At 37.4% G+C, this 19,448-nt stretch overlaps 1 protein-coding gene across 2 annotated transcripts in view; it reads right to left on the bottom strand.

The window, feature by feature from the left end:
* Window positions 1-7,728: 7,728 nt before the first annotated feature.
* The window catches only part of lsr (lipolysis stimulated lipoprotein receptor), a 15,250-nt gene continuing 3,530 nt past the window's right edge, over window positions 7,729-19,448 (bottom strand). Inside the window, exons 3-11 of one of the 2 annotated variants that reach the window (XM_054621363.1) lie at window positions 18,228-18,347; window positions 17,843-17,899; window positions 15,431-15,577; window positions 14,677-14,886; window positions 14,497-14,553; window positions 12,978-13,094; window positions 11,632-11,929; window positions 9,550-10,018; window positions 7,729-8,508 (exon numbers count right to left, since the gene is read on the bottom strand). In XM_054621363.1, the coding sequence (XP_054477338.1) occupies window positions 8,473-8,508; window positions 9,550-10,018; window positions 11,632-11,929; window positions 12,978-13,094; window positions 14,497-14,553; window positions 14,677-14,886; window positions 15,431-15,577; window positions 17,843-17,899; window positions 18,228-18,347 (1,511 nt within the window). In that variant the 3' untranslated portion in view covers window positions 7,729-8,472. The remainder of the gene's footprint in view (window positions 8,509-9,549; window positions 10,019-11,631; window positions 11,930-12,977; window positions 13,095-14,496; window positions 14,554-14,676; window positions 14,887-15,430; window positions 15,578-17,842; window positions 17,900-18,227; window positions 18,348-19,448) is intronic. The other variant, XM_054621364.1, reaches the window with a different exon arrangement.

Raw genomic sequence — 19,448 nt, forward strand, 5'->3', positions numbered from 1 at the left:
AAGTGCTCTATAAATCAAGTTTATTTATTTTTTAAATACAAGAGGAGTAAACAATTAACTACTTTTCAAACACACCTCAAGCTTTAATTAACTCAATTATCAAGCCTGTCGCTGATTGAATATATGTCCTTTGATAATATTAATTGTCTGATATGAACAAACCTTCAACTGTTTGGTGGCGGGAATATCGGAAATCTATCAGAAATAAAAACAGTGCTGAAAATTGACTCAGTCCCAGGCTCTTGTCCAGTGCCCTTAAACTAAAGATTTTACCAATTCATTGTTTGGCAAGTCTCAAGTCTTAACTTTTGAGCTTTGAGTCCTTAACCAGACTTAATACACTCTTCACCATAAAATGCCATTTTAACAACTGGCTCCATCTGCCACTTAGTAACGGTAGTTCTTCCCGGTTTTCTAACGCAACTTGATTGAATGCTGTCCAATTGTTTAAAACAAGATGGAACTCAGGAATGAAGTGTCGTCTTGCTGGGAATGTATAGTGTTAACATTAGTTGGTTCAGTAGATTAACAGAAATTACTAGATTTGTGGCGGATTACAAAGAAAAAAAGACAGAAATTCAGTTTGTTCAGTTCAGTTATTTCCCTGAGAAAACCCTCATCTCAAACAAATAAATAAAGTTTGTCTCAAAAAATGAAATCACAAGTGGTTGGTCTTAAAGTCCAAGTGGAGATGCAGACCTTTTTTAATATTGTCAAGTTGAGACACGAAAGGTGTTTTGCCATTGCTAGCTAACTAACGTTACCCCACATGCAGTGACACAAAATAGATCGGGTTTAGAAATTAAAAAGTGTTGTGGGAGACAACTCTGCGCCATTAAAAGCTCCAAAGCATCTGTTGGGGAAATATGACCCTGAATCCATTAATTTGGATTCATCATGGCAGGCAGTGGTGGGAGACCCTTCAGCCAGAATAACTAAAAACAGCAGTAAAAAAAAAAACAATGGAATACCTACAAAATGAATCGTCAAGCAGCTTAACACACGGCTCTGTTTTTTCAGATGACTTTGATAATTTGCTTGCAACTCATATTAACCAATATATACATATACATATACATAAATACATATATATATATACACATACATATACATATATACATAAATACATATATACACATATATATATATACACACATACATATACATATATACACATATATATATATAGACATACATATATACATATATACACATATATACACATACATATAGACACATACATATATACATATATATATATACACACACATACACGTACATATATACACATATATATACATATACACACATACATATACACATACATATATATTTATATATATATATATATACATACATATACATATATATATATAAATCACTGGATAAAAAAAAAAACGTACATTAACTTAATGCTGCAGCTGGATAAGGTGGAACTCATTTTAGTAGTTACTATATTTACTGCTTGGTAGCTTAACCTGTAATGATACATCCTAAGTTATTTGTTGAGTAATATTTTGTATTAACAATCTGAATCTGCAAAGTAACTAGAAACTTAAGTTATCAAATAAAATAGTGGAGTGAAAAGTACAAGATTTACCTACAAGATGTATAAATACCCAAGTAAAGTACAAATCCCAAGAACTTAAGTATTTTATTACAGTACTTGAGTAAATGTAATTGGTTACAATCCACCACTGCTTTTTGGGGACACTGGGTAAACAGAGTTACTACCTATATTTCAAATACAAAGACAGACTTGTGGCTGTACTAAGAGTAAAACCCACAGCAGGATCTACACAGTGTAAACATACACTTGCTTTTACAGTATCATAGTGTAGACATGGAGGGTGGCGTGGGGGAGAGACGGTGTGTGGGTGGATGAGGGGGGGTCGCTGGGATTGTGCTGGACAGAGACTGGTGACAGAACAACACACTGAGAATGGATCCATTGTCCCACTGTCCACTTTACTGGGCAGCACTGGATATCTGCCATTTGCAAAACTACTATAAACGATTGCATTCTGTGTTTTTATCACTCAACTAGAAGGTTTTTACCTAAAACATTTCACATTTTGGTGATATCTGTCATATCTGTCAAACTTAATTGTCTCTGACAAAGTGGTGGCGTTTAATATCTAGCAAACACTGTCTACAACTTTAATTGGCCGTGCAGAAATGGATGAACAACAAATTACTAACACCTGGCTTTTTTCTAATTTTGCTGATAACATTTTTTAATTTGAACATCAAGGTCCCAAGTTAAATTCCACAGTCAATTTTCAAACATTTAACTTGGAACATTTCCGAATCACAACTCAGTGGGACTTGGAAAATGTCCAAGAAAAATTTTAGACTCAAAAAACATTCAACTTGACATTTCTTTCCTTTCAGAAAGAAAATGATATTGTTTTAAGTTATTAGTGTAATGCATGCTGTATATTACAATGAGCGATCATTGACCCAGTTCAGGAGTTTATATCCACAGCCCTAACATGCTGCTGTCCCTGTGTTACACAGGATTTTTTATTCCCAAAGGTGCAATTAATCCCAATTTACTTGGCTTTAATTCAAATATTGCGCGCCAACTGCCATTGTGAGGCTTGGATTTGGGTGTGTTTGATATGAACGTCAATTTTATTTTTTTTAAATCTTCTGTAGCTTTTTCCATTATAGAGATTGAGATTGTTCACAGCCATTCTGTAGAAATGCAGTACTTATCTCAAAATGTATCACTATTAGCCTTAAAAAGTTGTTTCAGTGATTAAATGTTCCTTCATCAGAATTTGTCCAATGAATGAAAAAAAGGCACCACAAATATATATAAAACAAGGAGATTTGTTTGTTGTAATGACAATTACCATCACTGTGATGACAAAAACATTTAAATACAATAATTAGGTGATAATTTGTCATGGCGAGAACAATATGAAACCTAATGTTTGACCTTTTTTTTGTCAAAAAAAATGAAAAATGGTATCATCAGCCTCCAGTCATTAAATACTCAGATGGATGCATATCCATCAAACATAACAGACCATTACTGATTTCCTGTGTATAATTTTTTGCTGTGATAGATCAGTAAATTGTATATATACTATAATAATAAAGAGATGAGAAGGAGCTACATAATTAACCTCTCATGTACACTACACCCTTTAGTGTTGCCACTAAATGATCACATTAGTCCACTCACAGTCGTTCTGTTGCAAATAAAGGATTTTAACAAGAGAAACTTAAACCCAGAAGAGAAAAGGAAAATAAAGAGTAATGGCTCAGAGGGAAGCACATTTTACAAATCTAAAAGCAATGAATAATAATTAGAGAGCAGCAGAGCTCTTACCTTATCAGCTGATCTGAAGCCAGTGAGGAGCTCAGACAGTCTTCTCCTCTCTTTCAGCTTTTCTCTGCTGCTTTCCCTCCTCGTTCTCTCTCTCCGTCAGCAGATTGGGTCTTTGGCATACAGATCCTGTGATAGGGTGGGGGGAGAGCTTTCAGGTTTTAGATTCAGTCATCATTTGTATTAGCTTAAAGGATAATTATGTTTTTTCACAACGTTAGTTCTATTTTTTATAGATTTGGCCATCATTTCTATCATTGCTGAAATCTGGGAACACGGCAACAACACAACAATCAAGTTCAACAACACAACAGTGGTCGTTTCAATTATCTCAACCAATATATTTAGAGGAAAAACTGAAAGCAAGCACACCTCATAGGTAATAATCCCTCATTGCATTGTTTTTTCTGTCCTTTCTCTCCCTGTTTCATTTATTTTCTAGTTCTGCACAGGATATAATCTATTACTTTATTGAGTGAAATTTTACTATTATCAATAATGGCCCAAATTTTGTGAAATAAGACTGTACTTGTGATAAACTGGAAATATCCTAAAAGTTATTATCATACATATTGACAAACCTGCCCAGTTTTCCTTTCACCGACAGCAACAATGGCGGCTCCTAAAGAGGTAAGCATAGATGCTGCAATAGCATTAGTTATTTAAGAATGGAGAGTATTTCTTCAACGAAAGAAGAGCAGAGAACGGCACTGAAGACCTTAGAAGATGTTTTTGCTTTTTTCCCAAGTATTTTTTTGAAAATCCAAGACGGCATTTTTGTTGTGTTTTTTTAAACCCAAGTCAACAATCTCGTTGAGGTTGTAAGGGTGTGGAGGTTTGATGGTACATGGGGGGTTAGTGCGTCAGACTTTCATCGATTTTCCTCTTGTCACAGACCTGCAATTGTGTTTTTATCAACCATAACCATTATTACCATATAATAAAATAGTGTATAACCTTATGGATATATTGTGGAAGAAGATGAATATGGAAACATTATTATTAAGTCATCCAGCAATGATATTCTTGTCCGGAGATAAAGATGTGACAAACACAAATGTGTTTCACTGGTGTAAACGTCCGTCCACCCTGAGCTGTTTTCACTCCAGCAGTCCAGGAAGCTCACATTAGCACCATTCGTCACTGCTATCAGGTGTGTCTGACGTGGGTGTGATAAAAAAAAATATTCTGCTGACAGTGAAAACAAATATCTTCCCCTTTGACATGAGCTGAGCTGGAAAATATTAGGAGAAGCTACAAATTAGCATCACTTCTTGGTGATAAGAGAAAGTGTATTAATATAAAATATGATTTAAAAACACGTATAAAGTCATGAGGTATGGCAATACTGAATGACAGAGAAATTAATTAATACAAACAAACATTCAAATATTTTATGTCGGAAATTATACGTTTTTAGAATAAGATCACTGTTTCTCAACTGTACCAGATACTTTCTATTTTATTAATCATGTGGGTCCATGAATCAGAAAATATTTGCTGATCACAGATGTATCGGTAACTGCCTACACTGTATGTCGGCAAATGAGTAACAATACGTTGTATCTAAAAAGAAAAACTAAAATCTAACAAACTACAGTATTTCATGATGTATTGAGTCATTTTAGCTTTTCAAAATGTGTTTCTTAGTTGTATAGACCGTAACACTGAAGGAACATAACTGTGTTTACCTGTATACACTGTATATGAAAAAAAAACATAAAAATTATATCCTGACCTAAATTCTCTACTGACCTTAATAAATGAAAATAAAATTATAACTCTAGCAGTAGCCTCTAACAAACTAAACCAGCTCTAAATACACTCTTCTTTATTTTAAATATCTGGATTAATAATGGTCCCTGATGGTGGGCTGAATTACATTTGTGATGCAGTCCTTTTAAATAAGAGGCCACAACACAGTCCCTTCTGCTTTCATAATACCGTGAGCATTATCTTTAATGAATTTCACACTCAAATGTTTATCCAGGTGGAAAGGTATTTGTTAAATGTGCCACTTTGATAATGAAATATTATAAATGAGGCTGCTTAAAAGTTCTGTTTATTTTTAAAGGGGAACTTTAAAGGGGAACTCATCGCCAAGACCAAACTCAGTGTGATCATTGTAGGAATTACAACTAGATCAATAAATTCTCCCGGGACGATTTTTGATATCGCAAACCAAAACTCACTTTAGGCTTGGAGATGACACATTTTGGGTGAAAAGTGTGAGAAAGAGCATTTAGTTGGTGGCACTCTAGGTAGAATCCTCCATTTTGGAATTTGACCCTAGTGGCTGTAATAGTAGTATCTAAGCCTCTGATGCATTTTGAAGATTCTTTTTTTTTTTAAATCTGGCTCTTGTGATTCTCCCAACTTTATAGAAGTGGCACATTAAATCTCCCAAGTGTCTCCTCAAGATGAAATCAAAGGCAGTGTTTCTCCTCAGATTACACTGCAGGAGCAGTCACTCTGGTAAATGGGTTTTTTTTCCCCCATTTCTGGAAGTGGATGGATCTCACAGGTGAAATGAAGCGCTGAGTAAAACCATAAACTGTAATAAGGTTCATGATATCAGTATTCTTGTTTGACAGCGGTTCAATAGGTGTGCACTTAAAGGCTACCGGTCTGTGGTTCTTAAATTGAGGCCTGAGGACCATTTGGAGTCTCACAGAGGGATACAAAGTGTCCCCAGAAAAATACAATGAAATACTATTTCTCCGTCACAATGGGTTCTATGTGTCCTCTGTGTCCCCTCCAACCTACAGAACAAATATATTCAATGTAACAATCTCTCAAAATGAGCGGACTATGGTGTGTTGCTTATAAGAAGGTCCTTTGAGTTTGTAAACCTGAGTTGATGGATTCAAAAGATCTCAGATCAGCCTTTACCAAAAACAGGAAACATAATTGGGGTTTCTGTTCAGGATGAATGTGGCGAAGCTGACCTGAAGCCTGTCTGTGCATATAACCACAATGTCTGAGCAGGATGTTTATGACAGTAAATGATTTGCAGTTATTTTATTTCTCTTATTTATCCAGGAAAGACTTCACAAAGTAACGCTCTCTTTTTTCAGGAACATCCCTTTTTTTTTATTTTATTTTTTACACAGTGAGCAGCATCACTGGAGAAGCAAGCAATGGTGTGTCTTAAAGGACAACTACACTGTGATTTTTTTTTTTTTCTAACTTCCTGCATTTGCTCACCAGCATTGGAGGCACTTCAGTCCCACTTTGAACATGGTGAGAGAAATATGCAATTAAAAATATGGAGCCAGGAAAAAGAAGGTAATATATTGAGGAATCTGAGATTATGAAGTTAAAATTTTGCGATAGAAAAAAAAAAAAAATCAGAAAAATAATGTTTCGCTTCACTTTGCAAGGATGGATTGCAAAATAAATAAATAATATTGGTATTAATTTACGTTCAGAATATTACTCACCTCCCGGCTCAACAGTTTGTTTATGTTGATCTACAATGGCCCAAATATGCCATCACATTTATCAGTATCCATTTAAAAAATAACAGTTGTGTAGGATGCACAAATTAAGCTATCATTGTGTAAAATTAGGCATTTGTAGGCTTGAGTAGTTATGACATTAAGTCAGTTTGAATGCAATCACAGAAACTTTTTAGCTATTGTCTGAAAACTTCCTTTGGAGGAAACGAAAGCAAAAGCATAAGTGTGGTCAATCATGATGTTCTCAAAAACTTACATCAATATGAAACTGCCATTTTGACACAAAACATTTCAACGGAACTACTCTTCTACCAAATGCACGTAACCAATGTAGCGACTCACATTATGTGAATCTAAACACTACAAGATATTTTTTGTAATCTCACATTTGACATTCTTCTATAAGCAACTACAATCTGAGTGAGCAAAATATAAACATACAGTGGAGGTACCAGTGAAAACATAAGTAAAATATAATGGCTTCTCAATGAATCAATTTGAATTAAAATTAAGTTAGTATTTATCACAGATTTCTCATGCCAAGATTGTTTCACTTCATATATTGTGTTAAATTGTGCTATTGTTGCTGTTTTTGTGTGCAGCAAACTGAAGGGCTAAACCTACTGCAACATTTTATGAATAAATAAAATGTTGTGTCATGTTTCTCAAAGGGCTGGCAACAGACAAAAACATAGTAACCGACATGCTAAAGTTTGTAGTGAACTTCCAATAATAAAAATTCAGAACTTCCTCAGTGTCCAAGTAATCAATGAGCAAACAAGTTAGCTTTTAGTCTTAAAAAATGGTGCAGTTCCACATCCAACAGCAATTTTGTGATCCCAAGATCCAGAGAAACGCCTCAACTTGATGACAGACTAACATGATGGCGCCATCTGATGGTAAAACCCTGGAAGTCAACTAAACGGCTTGGAAATAGGGACCTTTATTGTAAAATTAGGTTTCATCACTTCACAATAAACATTTTCGTTTTCAGAGTATATTACTGGTCGCCTGTACAACATACTGGAATTTAAAAGTGATTTATTTAAAAAAAAAAAATAAGACAACAAAAATTAAATGTGAGAACAAAAATACAAATTCTAACCAAGACTTTTGTTCACCCGGTTTCTGAATACATTCAGAACACTCAAACACAACTAAAAACAAAAAGCAAAGATAAAATAAATTCCTTTAAATGTACAATATTTTCTTATAAAAACAAAATGTTTTTTCAAAAGTAAAAAGCCAGAAGAACCTATAGACCCCCTACAACTCTACATCAGTACCTGTAACAGGTAACTGAAACTATAAAAAAAAAAGTTTAAACCAATCGGAACATGTTTACTCGTCAAGATGTAAACACCTTTACAGAGAATCATTTAACAACTCGACTTTCACATCTACAAGTAAAATTCTGTACACTCTAAGGCACTTGTGGCAGCCACAATGTTTCACACATGAAAAGGCACAAAACATTTCATCTGTGCACCTCTTTCCTGTTTAAAAAAAGGATACATACACATTCAACATCAACAAATTTACTGTAAATGATGCAATAAAAATAAAAAAAATCAGCACAGCGTATAAGCAGTGTGACTAATATTTACAGTCTTAGAAATTTACTGGTCCAGAGCTGCATCACTGGACAGGTTGCTCACGTCATGGTTGGTTTTACACCACCAGGCTCTCCCGACTCACAGCTCCGTTCTGTAAGACAAAAGGAGTCACATCAACTAGACAAATTAACTGGGGGGGACGACGACAGACATATGTCCTGATTTAAATCAGACTTAGTGTAGGATTTTGTGGGAGGAATACAATATTAATAACTATGTTTGCATTAGTGTATAACGATCTGAAAATAAGAATCCTTGCATTTTTGTTATCTTAGAATTATCCCTTCGTGTTTCTTTTTTATTTCTTCAACCTTTATTTATCCAGAATAATACCATTGAGATTTAGAATCTTTTTTTTCGCATTATCTACATAGGGAGCGGGTAATCTTCACAGAGTCTAGCATGTTGCCACAGTAGCCCAGATCTGACAAACCAAACACTGACTGTAGAGAGCGCTTTCTGAGTTTTTAGTAGTTCTCCGACACGTTAGGAAAGGGAGGGGTGAGCGGAGAAGTAATTAGTTGGTAAGATTTGTAAGGCTTTATATGGCTGCACAGGTATTACTTGTAAGTAGAATAATTCATTGTCGTTTTTGTTTCTTTTTTTGTAGGATTTGTTGACATGGCAAAATTGTATATCACCCCACTTATCCTTTAATCTTACAGCTAAAGAAACTTGGGTCCGTCCCATAACAGAAATTCTAACTTTGATATATCCAAAATCCAAAGAACTTCAGAAAAACTTTTTTGCATGCAAAGAGGTTGGCATGCAAAAAAGTTTTTTCTGAAGTTCATTAGAATTAACATATCCCAAGTTATTAAAATCAATAAGGCTTCTTCCAAGGTTGAAGTCGTTTTAGTACAAATTTCCTTCTTGTTGTTACTGTAACTCCACTGCAGCGCAACAGGAAAAGACTAAGAGAGAATTTTATACAAACTGTTACTTTAGAAGAAAACCTGTTGATTTGACTAATTATGCTGAAGCCCTGAAATAAGCATCACTGGAATTGGAATTGGAATGCATGACGTAAAAATATTATTTATTTCTGTATTCATTACGGGAAACAATGGGCCCATATTCAACAGTTTTGATGTTCATATCACTGTACGACTGAAACTGGGCTGTGACTCACCTTGCGGAGGTTGCTTTTCTTGGAAGACGACACACTTTCATCTTCACTGTAGGGTGGTAGCGGAGGAGGCGGGTAGTTGTCATGGCGACCGGGGTGTCCAGAGGGCGGGGCATGAGGCAACGGTGGGGGCCCGCGTGGAGCCCTCCCCCGATCCGAGCGGTCGCTCTCGCTGTCCAGTCGCTCCCGGCTGCGTGCCCTCTGCTGCTCGCCCATCTTCTTCCTCTCCATGGCTTCTCGCAGGAAGCTGTCGTCGTAGTCGTCCCGGCGGCCCCTGGCGTCGCCGACGTGCTGGCGATCCCTCTCCAGGTCCATCAGGTCGTCACGGCTGCGGCTGCGTCTCCCTGGGAGGCCCCCATAGCCCCCTCCATCCCTTCTCCGACGATCATCCGGGGAGGGGTCACGGCGCCTGCGGTCATCCAAGTCACGGCTGTTGCCGCTGCGGGCGCTGCTGCTCCACCCGTCATCAGAGCTAAAGAGGCAGAAAGCAGCTCACATTGAGGGGAAATAGAAACATTTGGAGGCTGTTGCTCCGTCATTGCATTACCTGCTGAATAGAGTTTACACAAGTTTAAATTTGAGCTTAAACCTCACTGTTGTGTCCTACGTTCCAGTTTAAACCCATGACTGAAGTTTAGCTTTAAACCAGTTGCTGAATCTTGTAGAAGTCAACTAACTAGACTGCATCTGAGGTTTCGGCTACACTGTTGAATGTCTGCAGTGTAACTCCATACAGGGTGACATGTTTAGTTTTCAGAGCATTTCAATATTTGTACGTTTTCACATAAAACAATACACACAATTGAGAAATGACAACCTTTGACAATCACCAGATGCTCTACAGAGATTGTCAGCTGTTTTAATTATAAGATAACTGTGATTTGTCACAGTCAACATAGATTATACTTTTAAAGCCACATTAAAGTTTAAACTCCTCAGGTTGTTTAATCATTAATCAAACAGGTGTGGCCAACCCTTCTCAAAGTGTGTCCCCTTTATGAAAGTGCTAGATTGGCATTCTTAGGAGAATTAATATTCATTAAGGTGGAAGGTAAGCCGTCTGTATTTTCTTTCTTCTATTTTGGGAATAGGTAAATTAGTATATTCTTAAAGATTGATTTGTTTTATTGTTCTAGGCCAGGCTCAACCTGTCGCTTATTTCTACCGCAACTTTTCTAAATAAATAAATATTGTGGACTGTACGGCAGGAGCACTGGTCGTTTTCGGCAGTGGGGGTATCCCAGTTTTATGCTGCGCTCAGGTTCCCCCTTAAGCCTGGCGTAACACACTAATCCGGTTGTTTATGCGACAGCTGAGTTGGAATCCACTTTTAAATTCTTCTATTATTTACACTTTTACATTTCTGGTGCATCCTCCTCTACAATGGAATAATGGTTTCAAATTATTTGCAAAGTTAAAGCCCTATTTTAACATATAAAAAGTCTAAAAGAACTTGATCGATTACAGGAAGAAGAAAAAAAAAAGAAGTTGAGGTAAAACCATTGTGAATCTTTTCTCTGCCATGTGCTGCATTAAATAAGTTTAGAAATCATCACAGCAACACAAACCAAGGAGAAAGCAAATTAAACAAATCACAGGTAGCACAGGACTTTACCTGGTGTTAATATTACACCGATGTCTTCGCTTTAGAGAATAATTATCGTATCTTAAGAGTTTATAATTAGCAGAACCGAAAGCATTGTGACTTTTAGGGAAACCCCACGCACTGAACAGACACAAAATGCAGGGACTTTTCTTCACTCCATCCCACTCTTTTAGTATTACATTTGATTTATGATTGATAGCTTTACTAGTCTAGTCAAATAGCAACAACACAACCACAAAGAAGCACCAAAAACTAATTTTCAATACAAAGTTCCCTTTTTTGTTTTGTTTTCTAAAGGATCATTCTGTTTGGTGTGAAAAGAGACAGTTAAAGGAAGTTTTTTTTCATTAAATTGCTGAGTAAATGTGAACAGTCTTTGATACCTTGAGTGAAAGCTTAGTGCTCCAAGCTAGACAGCAAGCTCAGTGTCTCTGTTAAATGGAGGTGGTGATAATGATCATAAGGGAAATAAGGCTCACCCTCTCCTGCCTCTGAAGTCCTCCGGGCGCCGTTGTGGTGGGTAGTCATCTCGGCCGTTGCGCCGTCCGATGTCGTCAAGGTTGTCCATGGAGCGGGCCCGTACACGACCCTCCATGTAGCCTCCACCGTGACGCGGGCTGTCGTCACGGCGGCGGCCTTGCTGGGACACGCTGCTGATGGTGCTCATGGCTTCATCCCTGTCGTAGACGGTGGCCAGAGGTGGCGGCTGGGAGCGACCCCCGCGGCCTCGAGGCTCCGTACTATCGTGCAGGGAACTGACTTCGGTCATATTGTCCACTGAAGGGGGGGGGGACAGAGAAGAGATGGTCAGTCGAACGGAGGAAACAAAATGGTGTATGGGTGAAGGATAAGCAAACTAAAGGCCTGTTTTGAAAGGATCACTGTGCTCCTCATTTTATATCATGAAGTTACAGGATATGGTCTGAAATAAACAGTAAACTGTAAACAGGACAAAGCCTTCGTGGGGTGCAGGAGAGTTAAAGGGGAGGCAAAGGTAGTGTCAACAAATGTACTTCCTCTCTGAGTCATAACAGAGTAAAATCTTAAACACACAGACATGAAACACATATGGATATCATTCAGTGTGACTTAGACTTCCCGAGGACCAAAGCCTTTTTATGAGTGTACATTATCACAACATACTGTTTAGGTTTTCCCCATCACTACTATCAGCTACTAGCTAGTTGGACCAATATGTCTTTTGCAAAAAACACAGAATCTGGATCTCTATGTATAATGAACAAACAATACCTTTACCACTTTGTAAAAGAAAGAAAAAATAAGCTAAATTTTCATAATTTAATTCAAGTTCAGCATGACACGCTAGCAACTTGTTCTACAAATTGGGGAATTGAAATCAAAGAAATTGACTGTGACCGTCTACATTGTCCTTCAGCCTAACGTAATATATATGAGCACACAAACTTTTACGTCTGTGTTCATTCATTCATTCAGTGGCTGTCATTTAACGGCACTTGATTAAAACATTTTAAAAGTAGCAGTAATATTCATCACTTTGATACAACGCTTGATTTAGAGGAATCCGAGTAAGCTGAGAGCAGTCCTGGGCAATAATTCAATGTTTCTATTTATTTCAGTTTTGTCATATTAGATTAGTGGATGTCATAAAAAAATATGCATCATATCAATTTCTACCAGTCGAGCTCTGCAAGAAATGAACTCCACAACTCTTTGGCGGAAAGTGGTTAAGAGGCTGCCTCTTATCTCACGACAGCTTTTACCACAAGTTGATTTATTTTCTCCCAGTGTAGTCTAGTGCACAACGACTATGAACAGTAGAGCAGGAAGTGACCTAGTCACTCACTGCGGTTGTAGTTGCCAGGTCTGGAAGGGTCCATGTTGGCCAGCTCCCGCTCCATGTAGTAGATGGCACGTGTGGCGTTCCCGTCGGGGTCCACCTGGATACGATACCCACTGCGAGCTGGTGAGAAGAAGAGAGGAAGTCAGATTTCAGCTTCGGCAGCTTCATGCCAATACACTTATTGAATTGGCCCCCGGATCTGAGCCCTTTACCACAGGGTACCTATCCAGTCTGACACTTTTATTTACCTAAATGTTGATTTAATATGTATCTGAGAGAGTAAGATAACAGGTTTAACCTTCTAAATCTGACACACCTTATCTTTTACAAGCTACATGATCCAAATACTGAAGATCATGTTGAAAAACTACTTAAAAACTACACTTAGAAACTATAGATATAACATTAAGTAAAGTTTAACTGGACAATGTGACTCTTGAAACTGACAAACGCGATCCACAAGAAAAAATACATATCATATATCAGCTATTATGTGAGAAAGCATTAGTAACAATTTTAATTTTGGCCCGTTTTCAAGATACTTACAGAATTAACATTAATTAGTGACAGCTGATGGTTATCAACAGTCAAAAGTAAGACGCTGCTACTTGAAGGTTTTGGATTCGGATCCTTGCTAATGAGAAAGAGACCTCTTAATTGGTGTCCGTGTCGGAGTTCAGTGAACAATGCAACATTATTTCACCAATCAATGTATCGGGAGTCAGAGTTGCTGGTGCCAAATATTTGTTTTATATTTATACACTCATTTTCACGCCAAATGTTTCCACTATAGAGTCGGCTGTTGCAAAGGAGAGTGTGCTGCAACACTCTCAGGCCCAAGAAGAGAAAACAGAGCAGAGTGCAGTAATAAATAATAATAATAATAATCTGCTATATTTTAGCCGATGACAATCCTTTATCTTATGCCCGGATCAACAGGGGTTATATCTAGTTTCAACCAACTACAGGTCTCCCTCAGAGAAATACACAAAGGAAGGAAATGAGGAGTACATTTATAGCTGACGGGCTAGTGAAATGAAAATCGTTTAATTACAGTCATACGTGCCAGGATATTGTTATTACAGGGAAAATAAAAATAAAAACTTTAATATGAACAAACATACAAGCATAATTCCTGCACAAACTTTCAATTAATGCATTAAAGGTTGGTGCCATAGGTTAACAAGACACTAATGGGCAACAAAGGTCATACCAACTATCAAAAAACTGCTTATTTAAATACAAATATATTAAGTTGAATATGTTATTTTTATAGATTTTTTCATGCCATGTGTATGTATAGATAAACAAAATAAAAAACACCTAGGGTAAGTCTCTTTTTCTTCTTGAGAAAAATAAAGCAGAGAACTCCAACGGTTGGGTGCAACTCACTTCAAGAATTCTACCAGTGGGAATCCACACTGTAACATTTGAAGTGGCAAAACATTTCTCTGTTGGCAGGTTCTTGCAGTTACAATAGACTGAAATTCCTGTAAGTTGGTTTTTTTCTCGTGTTACTCACTGTGGTCCACTCCCCCGTCTTGGTCATGAAGCAGAGGCACCTGGGAGCCCTGTCCAACTGCACACACACATACAAATTTGGTAAGGTTTTTTTTTTTTTTTTTTGTCATTATGAACTAATCAGTGACTAATCCATTGACATTCAATAAGAACTGCAAAAGAAAAGAAAAAAAACACGCACCCGAGCTTGCGCCATCATATTCTCGGATGTAACCATTCTGGGGATGTGGTTGTCCAGCTCCGTTGGGTAGAGGAAGCATGGGTATACCAGGGTGATTAACTAGCGGGCCACCGTATGCCGGCTGAGCATACATACTGGGAGCATAGAGGGTGGGAGCATATTGACTCATTGGCATACCACCTTTCTTCACTGCTTTTCCTGCCTCGTACACTGTAAAATAACGGAAAACGTGATCATGTGAAACAGAACAAAACACCTCATATGTCTTCGGTTGCAGGAGTAGAAGCTAATACATATCGTGTTAATTTGTGAGCTTTAGAGGTGCTGCTATGCAGAGGTGCAGGCTAGATGTTTCCAACAGATTCCCTGTCTTTATGCTAAGCTAACATAAGCTAAGACAAACCATTGTTGGTTGCAGCTTTATATTTTTTCTTACAGACATGAGAGTGGTACCAATCTTCTCGTCAAAATCTCAACCATGAAGCAAATACACATTTTGCCTAAAATGTCAAACTATTGCTTTTAAAATAAAAGATTGTTTGATATAGAATAATCTTTGATACCTCAACATGTACAGTAAAGCTAACCACTATAAATATACAATCAGAACCCATTTTGATCCGAGGTTCCGATCAAAGAATCTGATCAGACATTCGGTGCCGACTGTTGACACTTGCCGTTATGCAATACTCTAGGTTACATTCAGTAAAAGAAAAACAAGTGCAATTTCATTGGCTTTGCATTTGGTACTCACATGCTCGTGGGCAGCAGCAGCGTTCGGGGCAGCAGGGGCAGCTGATGTAGCAACAACAGGTGTGTGGACAACACTGGCACCAGCAGATCCCGATCAGGAGCAGCAGCAAAAGCAAGCCCACAACCACCAAAACAACCAGGAGCCAGTCTGTGTGGGACAGGAGGGGGTGCGTTAAATACATGAATATCAAATATTACATTAATCAATCCAAAAGACCTGATTTTCCTTCTTGAGCCTTTAACATAAGTCTAGAAAATAAGAATATTGCTATGTACGATGCATCTGCCTACAGTAAAGATATTTAACATAGTACAGTACCAGTCAAAAGTTTGGACACACCTTCTCATTCAACTACTTTGAAGAATCTAAAATATAAAACATATTCTGGTTTGTTGAGCATTTGTTTGTTTACCACATAATAATGTTCCTTCATAGTTTGGATGTCTTCAATATTAATCTACAATGTAGAAAAACATAAAAATAAAAATAAAGAAAAACCATTGAATGAGAAGGTGTGTCCAAACTTTTGACTGGTACTGGAGTAGAACAAATGTAAATTGTGTTTTGGTAGTATATTCTTTGGCATGTAACCGCATCTCTGGAGAACAGACAAACAGAAAAGTAACACCTGTTTGTGTTGGTCCAGTCATAGGCAGGGCTCCCGAACAAAAAACACGATCATATTTTTGTGAGTGTGCGAGTTAAATTTGCATGTGGTCGCATCTATGCGAGTGCACGATTATTATTCATATAAAAGCGGATACATTAACAAATGATTATTTCACTCCTGTCAGCGCTCCTCACGGCTCGTGTTGACCCATTAGTGCACGCGGAGAAGAAATGTTTCCACTCGCCTGTTTCCTCCTATCACGTGCATAGGTTACTTAATTGCATGCACGTCGTGAAACTTTCCAAAACCACACATTGAGTTGCAACTTTTTTCAAAAATGAAGTGGTCCATAAATTACTAACGTAAAAAGCTAAATGAGGTGAGAGGAGGCTGGTTCTGACTGAAAGGGGAATCCGGAACCGTAGTCATTGATTCATATCAGTTTTGGAAGAAGTACAAAGACCTTTGAATACCAAGTTTAAAATAACTCTGTTATATGTAGAAGTCATGCATTCAAAATAAATTACTTAAGGAAACTAATACCTAAAGTATTAAAGTACTTACTATGTTGCTAAATAGGCTCTTTTGTTGTTGCATTATTATATATTATAATACAAGATTATTATTATTATTATTATTATTGATGCAGTAACGTGTAAGATGCATTTTAATAAGATAAGATAATCCTTTATTAGTCCCAGGGCAGGAACATTTTGCAGTATTACAGCAGCAGAGAGGATAGTGCAACAGCAAGAGGCATAAGTAAAAAAAAATTTATCAAATAAGTAATCAGCAGTAAAGATCTAATATATATGTAAACAAGTAACAAAAACTAAGATGAGATATAATCGGGCCGTTGTAGCTGGCTGCAAATCAAGCTAATTTTATTTATTTATATACTGTTGGGTGGTTTAATTTACTTTATAACATTGCATAGCATTTCATATACTCATTATAAATAAATGGAGTGAAGTAAGGAGTAGGTTCATTTCCCTCTGAAATGTAGTGGAGTTGAAAGTAGCATCAAAACTGTACTGCATGTGCAGTAGTACTTGAGTAACTTTCCACTACTGATTATTACCATTCAGTACCAAGTGCAAACAACTCTCATTTAATTCTCTCTTTTTAATTTCTGTTATTGAGTGTTCAGACCAACAAAGCATGCTGGCTACAGTGGGAAATTTTTCAAAGTTTTTGTCAAACCGGTAAAGCCGGTTCGTCCTTGTACCCAAGGCATGATATTACTCTGCAAGTCCGTTCAGGCAGCACATGCCACTTAGCAAAAACACACAAACAATCAAACAGAGGAGGAGAAAATGTTTGAATGATTCAACTAAAATGGGAATAGGATCAGTGGGAGTGTAAAAACAATATTCGTCCATTTACACTAAAGGGAATTGTGTGCTGAATGACCTTTTGTTGCAACCAGACGGCTGCAGAAACTCCCACATGGGAGCTGAGCCATATTATAAGGAGAAACAGACGTAGATAAGGAAGGATTGTAAATAGAGTGAGTGAGGACAGAGGTGAAGTAGAACGGTTACCTTTGCGTAAAAACCACCATTATATTGTCGCATTATCCCCTGACAGGATGTCTGCAGGGGCCTTTTCTCAATATGAGTCAGTGGTATTTTGACAGTTGCTGGGTATGTATGATACTTTAGAGAAATCAGGAAGCAATGCAGGCGGGTTGTTCTCTAAGAAATGTGTCCCAATCCTTTGAAGCTAAACCTAATCGTCTCTCTTACACCTCTTCTATAGGACTAAAACATGACTGAGCTACATCAAAGGGCTTGTACTACCTTCCATAACCAGTAAGTCAATGCCAGGCAGGAGGTCAGTAGTATTTGACTTTCTCTCTGTGAAAGAAAGATAAAGCCACAATTACTTTAAAGTGGTATCGCTCTAATTTTGCTGCCTACATTGAATGACTCAAAAGACTTTTGCAGAACTGCGGCTGGTTGCAAGTATCCTCTCTGTTGACTGCATATCTGGCCACACACTACTTCTTTTAGTCACGTGTCAAATCAGGCAGAGTTCATCTGGAACATCTGGATTATTTGACCTTTTGTGTAATCACATGTGTGTGATGTAAGTGAAGTAAAAGAGAAGTATTGAGAGAGAAATGAAGAAGCAAGTTGTGTCTACATACACGTCTGAGCACATACGCCTGCAAATGCAACTTACCGAGTACAATTAGCTCGGTGTAGTCCTCGCTGTTTCCCGAAAGGTCCTGGGATGAGACCACAGAACAGACGTAGACGCCGCTGTCGCCCCATGCCGTCTGGGCGATATTCAGGTCTGCGTCTGTGAGGAAAAATAGATCCACAGGCTTGATTTTTCTTTTAAAGTGGCTACAGTGTTCATATTTACTATTATAATCAGAATAAGAAGCTGTTTATTGCCAAGTACGTTACACATAGAAGGAATTTGGCTAGGTGATTAATTGGTGCGTTCAGTAAATAACAAACAGTGCAATAATAAAGACATCATTTAAAAATAGAAATATGAAAATATACAATAAAATATGGTAAACAAGTATAAAAATAAGAGTATGTTAAAACAGGTATATTATATTATTAAAGTGTCAAGATGTGCAGGGGTGATAAAAAAATAAATCAATGGTAAGTTGAAGTATCAAGAAAAAAAATGACAAATATTTGTAACCATTTTGAGTTCATGCATTCTTCTAGATTGGGGCCTCTCTGCCATCCAACTCCAATCATAGCCTTAATAAGCCTTTACTATAAATAGAGGGTCTCAGTGATGGAAACACTCTTGGCCTAGATGTATTTTGATAAACGACATACAGATCCCAATGACTGTTCTGTTAAACCAAGTACTTTGCCTGGTAAATCCCTGAAAAGAAAAAAAACATTTTAAGTGAAAACTGAAACCGTTATGTTTTTGTCAAATGCTAGGCTGAGTCAGTCAATTATTAATAGATGAATAAATGGTTGTTTGCTTGGACTAGACATATACTCTTAGGATTACCTCAGCTTTTGGCAGCAGTGTGCATCTAGGCTTATAAAGTGGGAAAATCCAGCGTTGATGAATGGCATACTCCGCTCTACACTCAATGCACAACAGATGACCAAAGGCTCAAGAGGGGCCTGAACTACACCCTGGCACAAATCATTCTGGACCCAAAGAGGTGGCATTTGGCAGTTTCAACACCCAAATCTGTCGATACTGTACATTTTTTTAAACTGAGTAATAATGGAATTTTTTGAAGCACTCAGACTATCATAAGTGAGGATGACATTTTTATTCTGTTCCTCACCTCACCTAGTCTGACCTCCAGCTATGTCACTGAGCTGCATGTGCACCAGCTCATTATCACACCCATCTAAAATCTCAAGATGATCTCGTCTTTGCCATTAAAACCCCCGACTCTTTGGAACAAGC

The sequence above is a fragment of the Anoplopoma fimbria genome, chromosome 20, assembly GCF_027596085.1.
Source record: "Anoplopoma fimbria isolate UVic2021 breed Golden Eagle Sablefish chromosome 20, Afim_UVic_2022, whole genome shotgun sequence".
NCBI lineage: Eukaryota > Metazoa > Chordata > Actinopteri > Perciformes > Anoplopomatidae > Anoplopoma > Anoplopoma fimbria.